The 20,453-nt window shown below is 45.5% G+C and overlaps 2 protein-coding genes across 2 annotated transcripts; both read right to left on the reverse strand.

Moving 5' to 3' along the window:
• Positions 1–789: 789 nt before the first annotated feature.
• Positions 790–9,054, reverse strand: abcg2c (ATP-binding cassette, sub-family G (WHITE), member 2c). The gene is made up of 15 exons (XM_036547262.1): positions 8,855–9,054; positions 8,021–8,080; positions 7,084–7,201; positions 6,639–6,794; positions 6,396–6,553; positions 5,733–5,884; positions 4,579–4,665; positions 4,095–4,279; positions 3,745–3,896; positions 2,843–2,932; positions 2,602–2,726; positions 2,133–2,287; positions 1,554–1,643; positions 1,251–1,303; positions 790–937 (listed from the first exon to the last, which is right to left on the reverse strand). The coding sequence occupies exons 1-15, from the start codon at positions 9,052–9,054 to the stop codon at positions 790–792; spliced, it is 1,929 nt and encodes a 642-aa protein (XP_036403155.1).
• Positions 9,055–12,003: 2,949 nt separating this feature from the next.
• On the reverse strand, positions 12,004–20,452 carry slc29a3 (solute carrier family 29 member 3). Its single transcript, XM_036546956.1, has 5 exons — positions 20,061–20,452; positions 17,364–17,446; positions 15,488–15,714; positions 15,089–15,251; positions 12,004–13,146 (listed from the first exon to the last, which is right to left on the reverse strand). The coding sequence occupies exons 1-5, from the start codon at positions 20,388–20,390 to the stop codon at positions 12,486–12,488; spliced, it is 1,464 nt and encodes a 487-aa protein (XP_036402849.1). The 5' UTR covers positions 20,391–20,452; the 3' UTR covers positions 12,004–12,485.
• Position 20,453: the final 1 nt, after the last annotated feature.

The raw sequence follows: 20,453 nt of genomic DNA on the forward strand, positions 1-20,453 counted from the left end.
ATGCTGATTATTAAAAATGTTCCCTGGCTTCTCCATGTCACATTATTTATACATTTGATCAACACAAATCACTGTACAAATCACAATGACAAACAAAAATACAAGTTTTGCAGTTTTTTTCCCCCCCAATTCATTTAGAACGATGACTCCATAAACACAGCACCTTGCTGAATGTCAGGTCTGCCTTCTGGGACTGGAATGACCATCCTGAATTTCCCCCAACCTGACCTCAACAGGGCAGCCCTGAAAGTGTATAGCGTTCATGACCAGACCCCCACCCCTTCCAGCGTGGGCATCTGAATTAACCAGCCACCTGCCTGTAAGTGCTGGTGGACACTCACAGCATGTGACCACAGGACCAGGAATCTTTGAAGGCCTTCTGAGGGTTACACTATCTCTGTCACATCCAGGTGACTTAGTAACAGGAAAGCCCTGACTTTTGCAGATCACCCTGAAGGGTCAGAGTGACCCAAATCCAGGCTGAACTGGAGCAGAGTCGGAGCAGGCATCCCCCCCCCACCCCCGGCTTCAGATAGAGTCCTTCCAGGCAAAGCTCCACCTACCACAGTCAGGGTGCTACCTTAAATAGGCCAGTGTTTTGGAGGTTTTGTCTGAAACCTCCTTATCAAGCTTATTTAAAAAAAAAAAAACACACATCCAAAAAACTCAGATTTAACAAAGGACTGAGCCACATTCTCTTTCACTCACACACACACACACACACAGACTAGGAGATTGGGGCCCACTCTACAGGAGGCCCGCAGTGTCCATCAGCACACCCCCCCCCCCTCACTTCCACCGGTTGATCCTGCGCAGCTGGATGTAGGTGAGGAGCAGACACACGCACATGATGCAGCCCAGAGCCACCTGGTTCTGCCAGAAACCCCACGTGCTGTAGTCAATCTCCTGCTCCTCCATGTACATCTCACCTGTCAGTCTGAGAGCCAGAGAGGGATTCACTCTTAGGACAAAGCAGTATAGGAAGCTCAACAGCCAGATGTCACAGGTGAACACACAACACACATAAGCTGTTACAGGGCACATAGCTATTCTTCAGCCTCTGCCAGAATTAAGTAGCATGCTTGAATAGGGTTTGCCCATCTGGGATTAATGTTTACATCAGTACATACCTGTATTTAATTCTATTACTCTTAAACAATTAATGGGAAGGAATATAGTACAAAGTGTGTGTCCTATTATATGTACATATGATTTCTCCCACTAGAGGCAGAGCAAGGATTAACACTCACACGGTGTAGTTGCTGGTGAAGACCTGTCCCTTCATTTCATTGATTGTCAGGGCCTAGAATGTGGAGAGAAAAGGGGGTTCAGCAAAAAAGCTCTGGAACACCACAAACTTATGAGGACAGAATAAAAGAATACACAATTTAGAGAAGAAGGTAGCAATTATATCTGTCATACCAGATATGCCGTTTTGACCTCCAAAATAATGCATGTCTATAACTGAAATCTACACATACAAAGGTTGCATGCTTTGGGTGCTGTGATTCAAGGGAATGTTCCCCCCTACAGCACCCTCCAGCAGAACTGACCTCCAGTCCATAGCGGAAAATGCTGACCCATTTTAGCCAGGACATCCAGCTCAGCATGGAGTTCAGATTTACCAGAAAGCCACCAAAAACCTGGGGACAGAGAGCCAGGACATTTGAACACAAACACAACATCACAAAACCACATGTAAAATTTAGTTCTTCCATCAGAGAGAGAAAACTCTCACTCAAAACACTACTCAACCTGACCCTGAATGAAGTTCTCTCTGGCTGTTTTTGAGGGTCCTGTGTTAGACACACTATGCACATACTAAGTGAATTTTAACTAATCTGGATGAATATTCCACTGACTATGCCAGCTAGTTCTCATTCCAAAAACAACAGTCAACCTTCATAACATGGCTTCACCAAACAAGACCTGCAGACAACTCACTGGACTATGACTGGACCAAAGGTCCCATGAAGGTATGAGCCAACTGAATTGAGTAAATAAATCAGAGTTGAGGGTGTTGAGTAAAGGGACCAAAAGGCAAACCGTACACTGTCACTCCCACAAAGCCTAAATGCAGGGCTCCAGAGCTACCTCATCATCGTTATCTTCCTCACAGCTGATTCACTCACCATCATGAAGACGAAAGGCAAAGCAATGAGAGCATTGGCCATGGCAAAGGAGCCCACGCTGGCACTGACCAGGAAGGCCAGGCTGACTGCTGACAGGCTCACCAGACTCATGGTCAGACAGTAGAGGAAGAACGTGTCCACCTCTGGTTTCAGGCCTGTGGGGTAGGGAGGGAGAGAGAGATAGAGGTAGAAAGAAGGCTGGACATTCAGACAAGCTGCACTGTTGTAATGCTGACCCAATGGCTATGAATTTCTTCTCATTACTTTCTAAACAGTTCAAAGCTAAATAAATGTTACTAATATGATTTCATTTTTTTCTGTGAAATCTCATGATCTGCAATATCTACTAAATATATAAACCCACTTGTACTTCATCTGTAACAGTAGGATTTAGGGATAGAGTAAAAAGTATAAAAAGTAGTAGTGATAGAGGCAGTTCTGAAGCAGGGGCAAGGGTGATCAGACTCACCCATCATGAAGTAAGGGATGCCAGAGAAGACAAGGACAGGGAGGATACGGTTGGGGACGAGGTCAGCAAACACCTTGGACAGGAAGAAGACCGACGTTCGGTAATAACCACTGGAGTTCTCATGGCTGGAGGCAAAGGGAAACATGAGATCAGCTACAAAACACAACACCTTAGAGTGCGTCTACATCTTCACCACGACTCTTCAGAGCATCAGTACACAGAGACACAGACGGAGTCTCACATGAAGAGAGCTCTCTCGCTGATGAAGAGCTCGACAGCAGACAGGTTTCCGAACACCATGTTGATAACGAGGAAGAAGAACGCTCCCGTCCTGCAGGAAAAAGGGGCACGTGTCATGCACTTATTGCCATGGAAACATAGTGCTGATTAAAAGGTGAAAGGAGTGCTCTAATGTCAACAAATATAGTAGTTTGTGCTCCAACTGATAGAGCCTCACCTACAGTGTATGATGTTGATTATTTGCTGATACAGCACACAGCTGCAGGTAAAAAATTTGTTTTCTGGGATCAGCCATCAATGACATGTGAACATGCCAAGTACTGAAAAAGACATTATGGCCATGATCCCTTGCAGAGGATAAGCATGGCTACTTCTGCTGAATTTGTCTTGGCTCCAGACCATGCTGTTGTCATAACTGCATAGAGGGCCAATTTCTCTGGGTTTAAATCCAACTTCTGCTCTTAGCTGCTTAACTATGCAGGCCATTTGTTTGATCTAGAATGTTGGACAAAAATTTAAGATAAGCTTGTATCTTTAGTGGAAAAGACAACATTTTACTGTGGTCTTATACAAAGAAATGCAGTATAGGTATATACAGCCAATTAGCAAAGAAAGCTAGACACCAGACTAGCATACACATACACTGGCCCTCCAAGAACCAAGTTGGGCACCTCTGTACCATCATATCTGGGGCTAGCCACCTTCCAGTCAGCCCAGGTCAGTTTGCTGTGAAAGCATCTCAGGTTCACAGCTGAGCAAGAGGTAAGGTGAACAGCACTTCACTCATGGTCTGTGATAAGCCAGAGATCTTGGCACTGACTAACCTTTATCAGACTAACATTCTCCAAAGGTTCTTAATGCATTTGCATGAGCATGCAGTAATGAGGTTGTCTGACAGCTCACCTGTTTTGAAGGGCCTCGGGCAGGGTGTGTGGGATCTGGTAGTAGATGAGCCCCACCAGAATGCCGAAGAAGATGTTGAGGGCCAGCTGGGCATAGGAGGTCTGAGGGTTTCGCACAATGTTTCTCACTGTGCGTCCACACACCACCATAAGCTGAGGAGGAAAACCACGTGCACACACAAATATTCAGTAAAAACACATGCGTGGTAGCACAGCCGCACACTGATAACACCCATACACACAATATAATAATCAACTGTGCACACATCACAATGTTAAACTGTATGCCCAAACGGTTAGCCAACTACAGGAGTCATGAACTCCAGCAGCACTGTGCAAGTGTCTTTATACCTGGTAGTAGAAGGGTGTGGCATAGGAGGGCTTCTCTCCACCCCCTTTTTCACAGGTCTCCGCTGACTCTGTCATCTTCTTCAGCTGCTCCGTCACCTGGCTGTGGAGGTGCGACCGCCGGTACTGCAGGGCCAGTGGGTTGTCGTGTCCCGCAGGGGCTGCGGAGCTGCGCTGCGTCTGCGCATCTGGACACAGAGAGGGAGAGAGGTGTGTGAAACAGCAAAGAGCAGAGGGGAGTCCATCATCTGTACAGTGTTCAAACTGTGTGTAGTATACTATAGCACCCACACAAAACCAAGATAGAAGAGATCTCATCAATGCATGAACTTGGACACAGATACTCCAGAAACCTAAGGCATCTTTAACTCTTCATTTCTATATCTGACTGTCTGCAGTCACCACAGATATGCATTTGCCTACATCAGGAGTAGGCCTTTGACAAAAATAAGACTGAGAAAATGGCATCTGAAGTGCAGACCTGCACCAGGAGAGTCCGGTTTGGGGCTGATGTCTCCATTTATAATGTCCAGGAAGAAATCAGCAGGGTTATTAAACGTCTCACACTTGTACCCTGCGTGTCAAAAAAAAAAAAAATAAAAAAAACAAAAAAACATCAGCTTGAAAACAGTGTGATCCATTCCTTACAATAAAGTTGCCTATGAAAACAGCATGAATTGAAGGATTATTAATAGGAATGCAACAGTTCGCAGTTTGGATTGATACGCAATACTGGGATCATGGTTTGACACCATCATGATATTCTAAACAGAACCTGAAGGGAAACAAATTATGACTCAACAACATTCCCTTTTTATTCCCGAGATATAAAATGTGCAAAGCAGTGTTTAACAATTTCTTGTTAAATCTGTAAACATAATGTATTATTTAAGTGCAAATTATGAAGTCTCTTCCCATAAGGATTTCTAAAATAAATGACAAGTCAGCTTTCTGAATTTTAAACTGTGCTTTCCACTGCAAGCCATAAAGTATGGCTACACAAGATTGAATACCTTGTTTATTGCACCCTCTGCTGTTCATACAATGTAATTAAAACCAAGACTGCATTTCAAATGTATTCTGTAAAGATCAGCAACATAAATATAAGACACAGAGTGCAGCTGGTATTGTGCATCATTCTTCAGCTCCATGATGCGTACCGTCATGTTTCTGTGCCCCAATATATGGTTGCACAATATCTGCACGATACAGTTGCATGTTATTTTATTTCATCCGCTGGTCTCTTTAAATATTCACAGCAGAGTTGACAGACAAAGCAGATTGATAGAACAGAAATTCAGCCCCTGGTGGCTGTGAGCATATACATACAGTACTCCCCATTGAGCTGACAGGGGAGGGACACTCTTCAGTATGCGATAGGAGAGAGCTGGGCTCCTAAAATGCTTTGTAATACAGTCATAGGCACAGAGAGATTCCTCAAGTGTAACTTAGCACTTGAACCCATGCCCAAATGGAAACCCATCCTAAAATGCTATAGTGGCCAAGTGCTGGAGAAGGATTTGTCATGGCTGTGTCAAGCCTTAAGGGTACACACTGTGAGCGGATTCAGCTCCTTTGTTGTGTCCAGACTCAATGCATTTTTTTCAACATTTTTCATGCGTTTCACCATCTCTGTCTCACCCAGTTCCTGGAAGTAGTCCACAGCCCTGTTGGCAGCCCCGGCGTAGGTGATCTCTCCCTTGTTCATGAGGGTGAGGTGGTCAAACTGGCGGAAGATGGAGAACCGGGGCTGGTGGATGGAGAAGATGATGGTCTTCTCTTTCCTGGACAGCCTGTAGGGAGAAAGCAGGAAGACAAGCTTTGTAAGAGAACAGCGTGACCTGATGCTGTGTGCTAGGCAGAGTGGTGGTTACAAGTGCCTACTGGCGTGTAGGAGAGCACAGTAAACACAGTCACCCAGCCATCCCAGTCACCTGGAAAAGAGAAGCCAAGACTAGATCTTTACCCAGGTGGGTCTGAAACTGTCACGTGGGTCAGGTTCATCTCATGCACAGTGCTCAAACTTCACTGACAGGCAGCCAGACTCATACAAAAGCATGCAGGCAGGTACTGTACACAGTACACAAGCAAACATTTGAGTAGAAATATACACAGGTATCTGCCTTCAGAAAAGGGTAATAATGAAGTTTAGTATAGGAAATACACTGAACATTAAAGTGTGTTTGGGTCCAGTAAGCAAAGACAGGTGACTGCAGACAGGTATGTATAGGGAATGGTATGTAATGAGAGATACAAAGAGACAGGTGTGTCACCTCATGAAAACAGACAGATAAATGCGGTTACCTCTTCAGCAGTTTGATGATGGAGTTGGCGGTGTTGGCATCCAGCCCTGTGGTGGGCTCGTCCAGGAAGAGGAGGGAGGGGGAGGTTATGAGCTCCATGCCGATGCTACACCTCTTCTTCTCTCCCCCTGACACACCCCGCAGAAACTCTGTCCCAATCTGCTCAGAAGAAAACAGGATATAACAGATCAGTGTGTGGTAAAGTGTATGAGAGTGAGAGTGAGAGTGTGTGTCTGTGTGGCACCTTGGTATCTGCACAGTCCTTGAGCCCAAGCTCTCGGATGACCTCGTTGACCCTCATTGTCTTGTCCGAGGAGGAGTAGACCTGGCGAGACAGACGCAGGTTGGCAGAGAAGGCCAGGTTCTCCCTCACTGTCAGAGTGCCCATCAGAACATCATCCTGTCAGGTGCGGAGAGAAAGACCGTCAAAGAGGGAGGGAGAGAGTTGGCAGCCATTTGCACACTTTCAGTGAGTTATACACTGAAAATGCTTAGAGAGATAATCATGTAAAACTGTACTCAAAGTCTGCTTGAAAAACAGAAAGCTGGCACACATCCTGTATAAATACTATATACAAATACACATTTTTCTGAATATTACAGAGTTGTAAACTTCAGAGCCTCTATGGTCCCACAGAGAAAAGCCGATGTGGAATCCTGGCATCCCTACATCACAACACCCCTCTCACCTGGACCACATAGGCAGAGCTGAGTTTGAGGTCAGAGGTCACCACCACGTTGTCCACCATCACCTGACCCGAGCGCAAACCATTAGGATTCTTCCGACCGGCAATGACATCCAGCAGCCTGCAGGGGGAGACAGAAGAGGCATGGTTTCTGTAGAGCAGGCATGGAAACAGACAAGTGCTGTAGGACAGAGGAAACTATGTTTTGGCAACACCAATTGGCTCTTGTGTCAATGTGGACACTTCCATGGACAGGCCAGAATATTTCGCAAGAACAAATAACCACCATCAACCACTCATATTAAAGTTTGCACACTGATTTGAGGTGACTGAGGGAAGCTGAGAGAGAGAGAGAGAGAGAGAGAGAGAAACAGTGAAAGAGCATGAGAGCAGTGATAAAGTGAAGTCTTTAATGATCTTCTGTGTTCTGCAGCACAAAAAAATCATTCAATCTGGGATAAAATGACTGCAGCTGATCTGAATGTGTATGGATGTGAAGGGGGGTGGGGGTGGAAAAGAAGTGACTATACTGAAGAGGAGGGCGGGGGAGGAGCAGGTCCATTCTGTTTTAAGGATTTGGGGGAGGGGGAGGGAAGTGGTTAAGATCTGTAGGGGTGAGCCTGATAACACTGTCAAAATGTGCATGCATATTTACTAATCAATATGATCCCGGGGGTCACGCCGACCTAACGCTGGTCAATGACCATGAGCTGGAGTGGAGGGTAGGGGTTGGGGTTACATCTTGTTTGCCGAGAATAAGTGCAATTCAGGACAAAGGTCGAGGTCAAAATGATTGTGCGACACCGTGTGTACCGTTCTTATCTGACAGCAGGCCTCCTGCAAGGCCACGGCTACAGTGCTGCACAGCAACAGCAGCATCTGTATGACCACATCACCACGACAACGATGACCCCAAGGGTCGGCACCGGTTTAAACTCACGAGGTCTTCCCGCTTCCCGTGGGGCCCATGATGGCGTTCATTCCGGGCCTCATGATCCCGCTGGAAAAGGAGAGCAGCCACACTTACAACCAATCACAGGGCTGAAACTCAACCTCCCATATATATATTTGAGGGAGACTGTGGGTCCACGATTCCTGCACTAACCAGGAATCTGAGGTTATTCGGAACCAATTACCATTGTGTACAGTTCAAGATATGGCAGGGGACAGGGTCCAGGGGAAGTCTAAGTTTCAGTCGTACTTCAATGACTTAAAATATTGGTGAGCTTATGAAATAATGGAATTTAGCTCACATTTGCTCCCCCTCATTTTTGGACAGTGCTCAGTCAAAATGCTGCCACTATAGCATTTACTTCATGCAGAATGATCAAATGATCCTCAAGCTGTGCTCTCTGGTTGCCTAAGCAGTATAAAGATGGTTTCCAACAGTATCCTTAACGCTAACGTTTTAACGACCCCCAATCTACACCCAGCCCCATTCAACTTTAGCGAAGTAAACCTAATCACACCAAGTACCCCTTCAACATATAAATTTTGAGAGCAAATTTAATGACAGCACCCCCAGGGGGTTTCCAGTCCCTTTCATAGCCCTTTCACAACTATGCAAGCCCCTGTCGAAGCACATGCATTAACAGAAGTAACAACTGTGACAACTGGACAATTACACAACAGAAAAATGCGTATAGCTGGATAACACATAAAATTTGTAAGCTATGCATGTTGCTCTGGAAAAGAAATCCGGCTAAGCAATGTAATCATAATCATATACTGATTTTTTTTAAAAAGGCAAGCTGAAAAAGGTCAAAGGTCTCACCTGACACCCTTAAGGATCTCCTTCTCGCCCACCTTCCTGTGGAGTGGGCCCTTGGTCTCAGGGACGCAGTACGTCAGCTTCTGGAAGGTGAGGGTGGGGCCCGGCATGTTGAAGCACGAAATGGCATCATCGGAGTCAGAGAGGGGCTGGTCCACCCCGACGCCCTCATCAAACGTAACCTCTTCTTCCGGCAGCATCATGGAGGTGACAGGAAGCTAGGGATGACACTAGGAGGGAAGGACAGGCTCCAGATGTCAGGAAGAGCGTGTGTGTGTGGGAGTAGGGATCTTGTGAAGGCAGGTCATTGCTGAACTGGGGGGGGGGACAACCTCTTTTTGAAACATGGAGAAAACACTGGTTCTTCCAAAAAACATTTGTAGACAACCACCAGCAGATACTGATGTGGAAAATCAGACTGTGTGTGAGCAAAAGTTCTGTTTGTGCGTGCTATTATGAAGCAGGGGAGAAAGAGGAGACATCTGCACAAAAAATAACACTCTACAATGCATAGCCTAACAAATACCCTGCAGTTCATATCAACATAAGCAACAACTCATTCGACACCCATTAGAATGGGATGTGGGCTGAGGGCATACACCTAGCCCCTGAACTGAAAGAATACAAAAGACCTCCATTAGGAAAACCAGCGTTTCCAGAAGGAATTCCTCCCATAAAACCAGCAACTGCCTAATCCCCCACTTTCTCGCGGGCGCGCGCGCGCACACACACAACTTTTTGAGAACTCTTAAAGTTTACAGTATCTTCTGCCAAACACTGGCTTCACTTATATGGTTTCCCTGCCCAGTTTAAGAAATAGTTTCACAATTTGTTTACTTTCTGTCACGATTACGGTCGTATACAAGATTGAGTTTAGCCAACAATGTTGATGCAACGGTCATGCGTGATGACCTAACTTCTAACATCACTTCATTTCACTGTTCAGCTCCTTTTAAACGCCGTTTGTTTTGGTGGCCTAAAGGCAGTCTGCACAAAGTAAAAACAACGAAAGAGAAAAATACCGCTTGAGCATTAACAGCATTTGTTTTATTCTCTTTCACTGTTAAGGCTGAACATTATTAATCATTTCAGCCTATGGTACGGACTTTTTTCTTCTGAAGAACTACCATTTCTATACTAGTGCATCGAGAAAAAACGGCAAAACATGAACAGCTAAATAGTAAACACTGGCCAATTCAACACAAATGGGCAACCACACGCTCACCGTTAACAAGCCCGACGCTCAGACGAACAAAAAAAAAGAAGAAAGTCTGAAATAAAAGGAGTAGCTCCAAACAGTTACTGTCCGCTTATTTCGTACACATTATAGCCTACAGCGCAATAATATTATTATTAGACTACAATTTCATGTTCAGAACATTAGATGTACTTTCACCGCCTTTTTTCTAAGTAAGATACGTGGCTGCGTGTAATGCACTTACAATTAGACGTCACTTCATTGACACAATAACCTACATCGTTGCATTAAAGGCACGGCAACATCTGCTAACATGCAAAATTATTCTCGGTGATAAGAACTTCCGTATCCACCTGATGCTGGAGCAGCATCTATGTCCGAACCGTTTGGATCTGTTTCATTTGATCATACGTCGTATGTTAATATACTGACCTGGACGCCTATGCCTGAGGACGAAGCAATGACTGCTTAAGAGCGAACCCGCAACACAAGTGTTTGTTATTTCCAACGCCACACTTTTAAATTGAGCTCGGAGCTGGGCAGACATAAATAGTTGAGTTGGGGGAGGAGGAAAATTGGCTAAGGCAAACAGGCGTGGTGCTCCAAAAAAAAAAAAAAAAGGGGGGGGGGGGGGGGGGGGGCATGAAGAGGTAATTCCGTACCAATCAAAAGCGTGCAGACTTTTTAAAATACCGGTTCCGTCCGTTGTTTGTTATAAATATAAAAAAAATTGTACGTTCCATGACAAATTTATTGCACAGATTAAATAGCATTCTATATTTAAACTAATCTATTTTAAATTCGTTATTAGAAACTGTTTCCTTCTATTTATATTGGGAGGAGGGGGGCGAACACTTTATGTTCTAAAGGTTTCTGGGTTTTTATCATTAGGATGGTCTCATGGTAGACAAACATCAAATCGTAGAATCTAAAAGAAAAAGAACGGCGAATACGCTCACCGACTGATGTAGTGATGTCCGTAAACAAGCAGTCTAGTTTAAGAGCGGAATACAGAGGCAATCTGTTGAATTCAAATAAATGGGGGTCGGATTGCTTTCATCCGATCTCTAAAAATCACCTGAGAAAGAGAGTTCCAATAATCATTGGGCCCCGTTTTACCCGCACAAATAAAAGACACGACAACAACTTAAAAGAAACGTGGTTTTATTGTAAACAATGTGAAAGAAATCTATTGCAGTAAAGGAATGGGTAGAATTAACAAAAACATAGAAAAACTGACCAGACAAGCGGGAACACTACCCGGGGGAGTCGAGTGGTGATGTTAGATAGAAGGAGAGAAGGGAAAACGGGACAAAAAGTGGTGAAATTATAAAGCCAAGGTGAAAGGTTTAGAGGGCAATCCAACAGAGGTTTCTACAGGGTATCATTTTGCGTGTATCCAACCTGGATATAGATATAGATTTTGTAGGTGAGTGCCTTTGCAGACAATACAAAACAAAAATATGCAGAGTGTCGTGTGATTTCAAGAAACCTGCATGATCAGCCTCTTGTAGTGATTTGAATAGTTGGTTCCAAACAGGACGCCACATACATTGTCTGGCATTTCAATAAAAAGGTGGTGTTAATGGCAAGTGATGCCAGGACTAGACTCGTCCTTCTTGATGAACTTATCTGTGTGCTGTTGTACCCACAAATTAGCACAGCAAAACTAGTAACCATTAAGAAACGAAGAAGACAACAACAATGACAGAAAATGTATTTATCTTAAAACTGAGTTGCATCCTAACAATGTAACGGTCTGTTCTTTTTATAGCTACTCAAACACCTACTTATCTGGAAAAGAGACAAAAGTAAAAGTAATCTTTTTCATTCCTATTCAATTTTTATTCTGGAAACCTGAAAGACTGCAGTACAATACTGGTAAAGAAATACTGATTGTCAGACAATTCATTTATCAGCTTCACTACCTGATAAAAAAGTTAAAAGGGTGGACTTTATTCCCATAGCATAGCTAAACCTGGCCCACTGGCACAACCATCACAAAATGACCAAATCTTATTAAAATCAATAAAACATCTATTAAAGACACTATAAAATAGTTGGTGGTAAGTCCTACTGTGAGTGGCAGTCAAGCAGTCAGGTAAAGTGCATGATGGGAATGAATACCTGCCCACTGACTGCCCATGCTGTAAATACTGGGCTGTGCAAGTGCACTGACCTCTATAGCTACCTCTCCACTTTTATAGAGGATCACTGCACCATCAACAAACAGATCAGTGGTTCTGGCTGCACACTGCATGATGGAGAACTGGCACTCCACTCCACTCCAAGTTGCAGTCTGGAGAGCCCTGCACATGCAGACACAGTCATATCAACACAGGGACTGTCCCTTCTTGGGTGCTCTGTGTACAGAGTGCATTCGCTGGGCCTGGTGTCCAGGGCTGGAGAGTCCGGCGGTCCCCCCTCTTCCTCTGGTCAGATACAGTGGACGATGAGCACCGAAAAGGCCGACCCTGCGGCCAGGCCCAGTGTGAGGAAGAAGGACATGATGACGCCGGTGGGCTCGGCCAGTTCCCGCGGCACCACCTTCGGCCCGTATATCATGGGCAGGGTGCCCAGGTAGCCGTTGGTGAGGCCCAGCAGGGACACGAACACCACCGGGAAGAGGTCGTGGTGGAAGAGGACAGTGTGCAGGTGGTCCCGGGGCTGGTAGTTGCAGAACATGAAGAGCGGGACCAGGACGGTGCGTGAGAGTACCAGCGCAGGCAGGGCCCGGCTGGTGGGGCCGGGGATGTGGAGCCAGGCCGTGGCCTGCCGCCCGCAGAAGTCTGCAGCGTTGTACAGAAAGAAGCTGGTGAGCGGAACAAAATAGGTGGTTGTCCAGGGGCTGCCCGAGTCCTTCTGCACAGACTCGATCCCTGAGGACACGGCTGGGAAGATGATGATGGAGATGAAGAACACATAGAAGACGCACAGCCCCAGCACCCACGTCTTCCTCAGAATGGGCTTGAGGGGCGGGATGGTGACCGCGCCCGATGCCCCGCCCGATCTCCCGTGCCCCTCCGCTTCTCTGCATGGGGACGGCCCCTCAGACAGAACGCCACTGCTGCTACAGGTCGCTGCCAGCATGTAGTGCCTGAGAAAGAGAGAGAAAGAGACAGAGACAGGGAGAGAAGGAGGGAGAGGGATGCAGAGTGAGGGATAAACAGAAAGAGGGAGGGAGGGAAGGAAAGCTATGAAAAATGGGTTACGGACAATGAATGTGTTTCCAGTTCGTGAAGATGACAGGGATAACGGGTTCGCAGTCCATCTCAGAAGCACAGACCTTACTTGACTGCTGGCCACAGGGCCTGGTTTCTCTTGGTATGAACACAAGGTATGTGAAGAATTTGCCAAAAAAGCCTGCAAGGTTTTAGCCACTGTGTCAGAGAGCACTAAACCTAGAGATGGTAAATGGCAGGAAGCAGCCTCTGTGTGACTGTAATTACCAAAATGAACTGAAATATGACCCAGAAGGAACTCGGTCCATGAACAACATATAAAACGTGAACATGCTTTGGTGTATTTAGCACGTCACACCCAGCTGTCTAAGTGGAGAATCACCCTGTTGGTTATCATCTTCATAATACGGCAAAGGGCAGAATAACACTTTAGTCTTTAGGATTATGCAAAATAGGTTGTGTGAGTGATAAAAGGCTTTACTCTTGAAACAGCACTGTGGTGCTAGACCGAAACAAAACAAATGACCATGAATAAATACTGTACCTAAATAACAGAATAAAATAAAGCTTTATTGTTTCTCTGAAAAGAAGTCAATAAAAAACACGATTGAAACCTAAAAGCCTATTATACCTACCACCACATGTGTAATTCATATGTAATTATGTTTTGCCCAACTGCAGAGGCTTGGCCTGTAAATCCAAACAACAGGATTACTTTTTTGTGGTGCATTTCTTACGATAATTTCATTGTGGCTAAATGTGGTTACTCTTGAAACCCCACTGTGAACAAATACTTTGACTGACTGAGTGCAGTGCAAGGAAAGACAATTGATTGCATCTGATAAAGGAGGGGTCTTACTGGCTAGACACTGAGGGACAAGCACTATCAAGTTGTTTTCCTGCTGCACTGACTGGACTGATGTCAGCTGACATCATTATATCAACGTGTCAATACCTTGTTTGGCAGACTGTCTCCACTGTATGACTGCTCTGATTTGTTTCCCAAAGAGGAGAAACAAAATTAGGAAATAAAAGCTCTACATGAGAAAACAGCCTTGCCAAGTACAAAAGCAATCACAGCTGCTCCTCTGCTGCCTCCATGTGGTGATTAGGAGAACTGCAACCTGCTCTTTTTCTCGCTTAGCTATGAAAATCCTTGAACCCATTAAAACATCTCCTTATGGAGACAGGCGCACGCACACACACCCTTGGATACAAACAAACACAAAGAGGGAGACGAACAAGCTCCACAAGCAATTTATGTGCACACCTGTCAATAATTCCTGTATGCTGCTGGTACAGCTGAGAACCCCACTCACTTCTAACCCTTGGCACACTTCCCTATTGGTAGGTGTAGGGTTTTTCTTGACAACAGTACATTTCATTCCTTAAAAAAAAAAAAACTACCAGTGGTATGGAACAGAAAATGCATTAATCAAACTGAAGGAGGTGACTGGCTTCGATAGCCAGTGAGTTTCACTTAACTGTGGTTTTCCTGACCACTGTGGATGAGACTCTGCTGGTCTCTCAACCTTCTGCTCTCATTTCTCTTTTTCACACTCTCTGCCAGCTGACTGTGCTCAGCCAATAACACACGGGAACAAACGGACAGAGACAGACAGTGTTTGTAGCTGGAGTAGAAGGTAATAAAAGTACCCCCGTTATTACAGCACTGTTTGACTGAGAGTTTGGCAGTCAGTAGTTCTAACAACATTAGTACAGCACTGACTGAGAGTATGAGAGACTCTGGGCAGCAGTGACCGAGAGAAATAGGAAGTCTGGGCAGCACTGACCAAGAGTATGAGGCAGTCTGGGCAGCACTGATTCAGAGTATGAGGGAGTCTGGGCAGCACTGACCTTGAATATGCCAGTTTAGGCAGCAGCAAATACATGATGATGCAAAGCAGGATGAAGAAGTCAGCAGTCAGGAAGTAGGTCAGAGCGCTGTTTGTTACATCGCTGGCGGCCGCAAGATCAACCACTGCGGCCACTGCACTGAGAGTGCCCCCCATCGCCTGACCTGGGTCAGAGAGGAGAGGGAGAGAGAGAGAGAGACAGATGGAGGAATATGGAGAGAGGGGAAAAGAGAAAGAGATAAAGGGGACACACAGAGTGAACGGGAGAAATGGGGAGGGAGGAAGAGACAGGAGAATAGACAGAATGGAAAGGAGAGAAAAAGAAATATTTCTAGCCTGACAAACAGTGCATTTGGACAGTTCTACAACAACTGCATGCTGCTCTGGCTGGTCTGTGTACCTGATATGAGTGCCTGAGAGATCCTCATGGGGAAGTGTCCGCTGATGCCAAAGATGCTGCCAGAAAAGAGGTTAGAGGCCCCACTGACCAGAGCCACACTGGCCAGTGTCCCTGCAAAGAACTGGGTCCTGCACCCGGAAACGTCCACCTTGACTAGCACCGTGGTGACGGCGAACACGGCCAGGATCATGAAGAGCGAGGTGAGGATCCGGACCGAGGGCGACAGCCTGCGAACAAAAATGCCATCATGCATTTCTCTGCAATGCTGCCCCCTGCAGGCAAATGGAGGAACATCCAAAAGAGACTTCCAATGTGTATTTGCCATTGCTCACTTATTGATACTAATGATATACTAACGAATACTTGGCTTTGTAAGCAGTTCTGGATAGGAGAGTGAGCCAAATGGCTGACTGTAAGTGCACTTTAATGGCACTGTTGCTTGGGAACATGGCTTGTATGACTGCAGGTTCCATTCTCTGGAAGGCTGTGGTACTTAACCCGAACTAGCTTCAGAAACTACCCAGGCGAATAATGTAAAATTTAACTTCAGTAATTTTCCCTTGATAAAGGCAACTGCCAAGCAATTGAATAAATAATAAGCACATTATTATTTATTATAACAAACAACAACACAACAACACAGGATACATACATTATAATTATATATGCAGCCCATAAAATGTGTGTGGGAAAGGACTGAATTTCTCAGTGACAGTACAACAAATTAAATAGACTGGTCTCCAGATACAGCATCATTTCAAATGTTAGGGAGGATTCCGTGCTATATTTACACAAAGTTTACTCACCAGAATCTTATTCTGGATATCATTCACGCCACTGTTGTGGCAGAAGCCTAGCCTAAGCACACCCGAAACAAGCTGCCTTTTTCTTGTTTTTATCACAGTGTTAATGTGAAGCGAGTGCTTTCCAGTTAAATCCAATTGAACTCACAGCCATGAAACAGACAGAGATGGGGAAGGGTGACACGATGGTGTTCGGGTCTAACACTTTAACCAGCAGCAGAGTAAAAGAACATTTTGTTTTGACATGGCAGGACAATTAGACCATGACTATTCCATATTAGGCGACGAAGAACTGATTTTGAATTTGTATACCATGCCTACCAATGAAAGAGAGTTTCCTACAAATGGCTGAATTGCACAGCAGAGACACAAGAGCCTTTCAGAACTCGTACCCGATGCATTCACAGCCCATAAACAGTGAGGAGACTGGCCAAGAGCCTGATTCACAGTGTATGTAAATATTCTCCTTAATTCTTGCATTAGTATATATAATTTTCTCTCAGTATTTCAAAAAAAAAATCTCTGACCTTGTTGCTACATGCATTATCTTGTCAAGACTTAACTAGTATTTAAAACTTTAACTCAAACTCATTTTCACAGATCTGAATCAGCTGGTAATCCATGGCTAAAAGACCTACTGTACTCATGATCTTTCTGAGAGAAATCTCTTTACAGTTGGAATTCACTAAAACCACCTCCACAGAGTACCATGCACAGACCAGTAACCTTGATTAGTAAGCTGATGATCTCATTATTGTACAATATCAGGATATCAGCAAAGGTTGGCATAGTATCTCATGTCTGTGTATTTGGGGATATAGCACTGATAATGACTCCATAAAGGTAGATAGCTCATTTCATCATGTGACTCTAAACTTTCGAGAGGCAAAAATGTGAAAAGGCCAGAAATCTTAAGGTTCATCAGCTAATTCTGTCCTAGGTTCCAAAATTAGGTCTACTGACCCACTGTATCTATTTATTGTAGAGTTCTTGTTCTTTGTGAGAGGAATGTTTGGGTCAGGGTGGTCATGTAAGGCCAGGTAATGGTGACTGGGTGGGGATAGGCGACATACCTGTTGACGAGGAGGTAGTTGAGTACCAGACAGAGAACTGAGGGCACAGTGGAGGCGATGGCCAGGTAACTCTCAAAATAGTCCTGAAACACAAGCAAAACAGAAAAAGACAGTTAGGAACCCAATGCATGGCTCTCTCACAGTTATCCTGAAACACTGCAGACAGACTGAAGTCCTGTCCGGACTGAAAGAGGCATATATGTGGGCATCTTGCATTTTGCAAGGGTTCTGACTAACACAGCAGGCCACGATCATTTAATTTTTTTAACGCAAAAAGCACCTCCTGCCAGAGTGGCTAGTGTACCAGGAACTTTAACCCACCAAAGACAAAATTCACCTGAATTTGCAGCTGGCCGGTGTTACTTTCGGACCCTGAATTGGTATGTACTTTTTTGCCTGGCATAAAACAATGACAGCTGCAGGCATCTTTGAGCTCAGAGTTGTAACTGGGTTTGTTTTTTGTCATCAAAGAATATAAAACGATTAGTTTAAAAACCGGTATCTTGGGCTCCTGAGTGGCTCACATGGCAAGGCACTCTGGGAGTGCATGCTGAGCCCTATGGCCCTGGTTCTGCACCGGCCGTGTCATGCGCTGACAGCGGCAGGGAGTTCACAGCGGCGGAACAGACTGGCTCGGTTCCGCCAGGCACAGGGGTGGGCGGGTCAGCCAGGGTCTCCTTGTGTCACCACTCTCCGTCACAGTGCGATTTATGATATCCTCCAATGAGCACCCAGTTCACTCTGGTGCACTGTGTTACTTGTGGTTCGAAAAACAGCAATCGGCTGTGAGCGAGTACATGTGAGCAACGTGTTTGCTTTAGCACTCCTACACAAGTGTAGAAGTTGTTGTGGTGAGAAAGAAAAAGGGCATCAGTGGCCACTCCAAGCAGAGTTATATAAAGGGGAAAAACCTTGCCCTAATATTTTGTTTCTAACTTTTCTGTCAGTCCTGTACAATGGAGGGACACAGTCACAGATGTCTATGAACAAAGACTTCTTAACTTCCTGATATAGGAGGCTTCTGTAGAGGAAACCTTTGGAAGAGGAGGTGGGCTGGGGGACTTCCATGGGGGTTACTGCACTAATAAGCTTTAAAGGTCTGTGTAGGTATCACAACTATCATCTGTGTTTTTTAAGCATATGTGCGTCATGCACGATCTATGAACAACAGACTTCTTTGTGGTAAAGCCGTAATTCAACGTGAAATCAGAAATCTTTCAACTTCTTGACCTTTTTTCTTACCCTACTATTGAGAGTCCCCCATTCTGCGTTTAAAAGCAATTTTTCACAAAGCTCTGAAGGGAACAATGCAGAATGCAGGTGATAAAATGAATAAGGAGTAAGAGAAAGAAATGAACGATGACCTATTAGTGAAACGCAAGGCTGGAGAAAACTATAATAAACATGATGTGAGCACACACACATCCTTCTCAAGCCTCTCTTCTTCCTCTTTTCCCCTTACGAGAGGGGGAGAAAAAAAGGAAGTTCGCTCTTGAATCTAGTAGTGTGACGGAAACAGAAGGATGACAGCCAGAGCTAAAAAAATACGCAGTAGTGACAGATTTCAGAGTTCGTTTCAACTCTGCGTGGCACCTGCGCAGTCACGGGTCTGTCACCCTTGGCCTGCTCTGTTTTAGGACTGCCGTGCTGACCAGTGGCAACAAGAGAGTGTGGGGGTGTGGGGATCCTCCCAAAACATCGAGACAAACTGGAGCAAAACAGGCCACTGAGAATACTAACAAAGGAGTTGAAAATCACTGTTGTAACTCTGGGACTCCACATGCTGCAGTCTTTGAGTTTCAGGGCTTCAGTTACTTCCAGGAGAAAGACTACAGAGATGTTGAACTTATTGGAGAGAAAGGCTCTCCATGTTAAAGTCCCCCTGCTCCAATGGTGTGTGACTCGAAATGGTGACCTGAATTCACTTGCATGCTTTTTGATGCCCTTTGCGACAGCTGAAACATTTCCCAAGACCAGGGCACTGAGAGGCAGATGATCTGATTAGTGAGCAGGGAAACCAAAACAACATCTCTCCGTATCTTTCTAATCAGTACACAGTTTACTGGCAACAGAGAATCAGACAAACTTCGCAAAAGCTTCTATTCCTGCTTCATTTACCTGTTGTTATGTTAAAGGCCGACAAAAACATTTCCCCCCAACTCTGCCTTGCTATTTGTTCCTCTGGCTCCTTCCCTCTCTCTCTCTCTCTCTCTCGCAGTGGAACTGGAATGACAGGGACCTGTCTTAAGGGGCTTGTGTCTGTGATCTGAAAGGAGCCTCAGTGCTGTGCTCGTGTCATGGGACTGTCCTGGCTCAAGCCTGACTCACGTACGTGTATCACATCTCCCTGCACTGTGACCCTGGAGTCCCCCCCCCCCCCCTCCTTCCGTGCCCATCTGAAAATGACTGCCCTGAGCTCTTTCATTAAACTGACACTTCAGCTTTGTCTGGGAGCTTTGAAAATGTGTTTATCTGAGCAGAGTTTGACAAGTGTTTTTAAGTCCTGGAGGTAAGGGCCCAATTACAGGGGGGGGTGGTGGGGAGTGTGTGTGTGTGTGTGTGTGCGCGCGTGGTGAATAAGGATAAGTGCAGCAGGAAATCAAACAGGTGAGAAAGACAGCTCATTCCAGAAATAGAGCTGAGGACAACAGTTGATAGGTCAGAGGTGAGAGGTCAGCCCCAACCCTCCATACTTACACTGAGGTCAGAACGAGGAACCTCCTTCCCCCTGGGGTCAGAGCTGTTGCTCAGCTTGAACAACCAGTAGTGTTTAGCGGTGATGAAGAAATTCCAGGGCAGCAGGGAGCCAATGCCCAGGATGAAGAAGATAAAATAAACCATGCAGTAGGTGTCTTCCGGGTGGTGTCGGGTGGCTAGCGGCCCGGCTGGGTGCTCTCCTGGCAGCAGAGGGGTCCCATCGCCCACCTCACCCCCACTCTCCACCTCGTCTTCCTCATGCATGGAGGACTGAGTGGTGGCCACGTAGGAGGAATTTACACTGGCCTGCAAGGACTCCTTACCATCCATCCTCCCTGAGAAAGACAGAGAGAGGGAGGGAGGGAGGGAGGGACAGAGACTGGGGGACAGAGG

This window comes from Megalops cyprinoides, chromosome 15, assembly GCF_013368585.1.
Source record: "Megalops cyprinoides isolate fMegCyp1 chromosome 15, fMegCyp1.pri, whole genome shotgun sequence".
Taxonomy (NCBI): domain Eukaryota; kingdom Metazoa; phylum Chordata; class Actinopteri; order Elopiformes; family Megalopidae; genus Megalops; species Megalops cyprinoides.

What these genes read in the sequence shown, in the direction of transcription:
- abcg2c (XM_036547262.1), bottom strand. Translation starts at nt 9,054, where the DNA reads ATGATGCTGCCGGAAGAAGAGGTTACGTTTGATGAGGGCGTCGGGGTG. An exon ending in ACGGGAAGCGGGAAGACCTC is followed by an intron (nt 7,202 to 8,020) that starts GTGAGTTTAAAC and finishes CTCCCCCTGCAG; the next exon opens with GCTGCTGGATGTCATTGCCG. An exon ending in GCTCTGCCTATGTGGTCCAG is followed by an intron (nt 6,795 to 7,083) that starts GTGAGAGGGGTG and finishes CGCACCTGACAG; the next exon opens with GATGATGTTCTGATGGGCAC.
- slc29a3 (XM_036546956.1), bottom strand. Translation starts at nt 20,390, where the DNA reads ATGGATGGTAAGGAGTCCTTGCAGGCCAGTGTAAATTCCTCCTACGTG. An exon ending in TTCCTCGTTCTGACCTCAGT is followed by an intron (nt 17,447 to 20,060) that starts GTAAGTATGGAG and finishes CTTGTGTTTCAG; the next exon opens with GACTATTTTGAGAGTTACCT. An exon ending in CTCTCAGGCACTCATATCAG is followed by an intron (nt 15,252 to 15,487) that starts GTACACAGACCA and finishes TCTCTGACCCAG; the next exon opens with GTCAGGCGATGGGGGGCACT.